The sequence below is a fragment of the Apteryx rowi genome, unplaced genomic scaffold (assembly GCF_003343035.1).
Source record: "Apteryx rowi isolate R43461 unplaced genomic scaffold, aptRow1 scaffold_93, whole genome shotgun sequence".
NCBI lineage: Eukaryota > Metazoa > Chordata > Aves > Apterygiformes > Apterygidae > Apteryx > Apteryx rowi.
The window spans coordinates 233,631-234,340 of NW_020451238.1; the positions used below are offsets into that span (position 1 = coordinate 233,631).

The 710-nt window shown below is 77.0% G+C and overlaps 1 protein-coding gene across 3 annotated transcripts in view; it reads left to right on the plus strand.

The window, feature by feature from the left end:
- Positions 1–313: 313 nt before the first annotated feature.
- PI4KA (phosphatidylinositol 4-kinase alpha) overlaps positions 314–710 on the plus strand; it is a 67,014-nt gene continuing 66,617 nt past the window's right edge. The window contains exon 1 of one of the 3 annotated variants that reach the window (XM_026091950.1): positions 314–517. In XM_026091950.1, coding sequence (XP_025947735.1) covers positions 314–517 — 204 coding nt within the window. The remainder of the gene's footprint in view (positions 518–710) is intronic. The other 2 variants (XM_026091952.1, XM_026091951.1) reach the window with 2 other exon arrangements.

Below are 710 nucleotides of genomic sequence, written 5' to 3' on the forward strand. Positions count from 1 at the left end.
GCCCCCCGGGGCGGGGCGAGCGCGCAGCCGCGCTGCTGGGGGCGGGCGGTGGCTGGAAGGGACCATCGCAGCGACGGGGGGAGAAGGTGGGGGGCGGGCTGAGCTTGCAGTCAGGGCCGGGCAAGGGAAACGGCACAAGGGAAGAGGCAGGAAGGGGCAGTAACAACCCTCTGTCAGCGAAGCCGCCGCGGGCGCCGCCATCTTTGTGGCGCGATTGGCCCTGCGTGGTCCCGCGGGGGGGGCGGCGGTCTCGCGAGAGGCGCGGCGGCGGCCCGTCTTGGGGGCGAGGCGCAGGCTCCCCCTCCCCCACAACATGGCGGCCGCGGCGGTAGCGGCGGCGGCAGCGGCCGCCGCGACGGCCGCAGCGGCGGCGACGGCCACGGCGGCGGCTGCTCCCGCCGTGGGGGCGGGTGCGGGGCGGGGGAGCAGCACGGGCACCGCGCGCGGCTTCTACTTCAACACGGTGCTGTCGCTGGCGCGGTCGCTGGCGGTGCAGAGCCCGGCGCCTCTGGAGAAGGTGAGGGCGGAGCGGGCCCCGCGGGGGGAGGGGGCGTGGGGGGGCCGCCACGCGTGTCGGGGCCGCGTGTGTGCGGCTGCGTGTGGGAGGGCGGTGCCACGGGTGTCGGGGCTGCCACGCGTGTCGGGGTTGCGTGTGCGTGTTTGTGACTGTGTGTGGCAGGAAAGGCCCCACGCGTGTCGGGCTGCGTGTG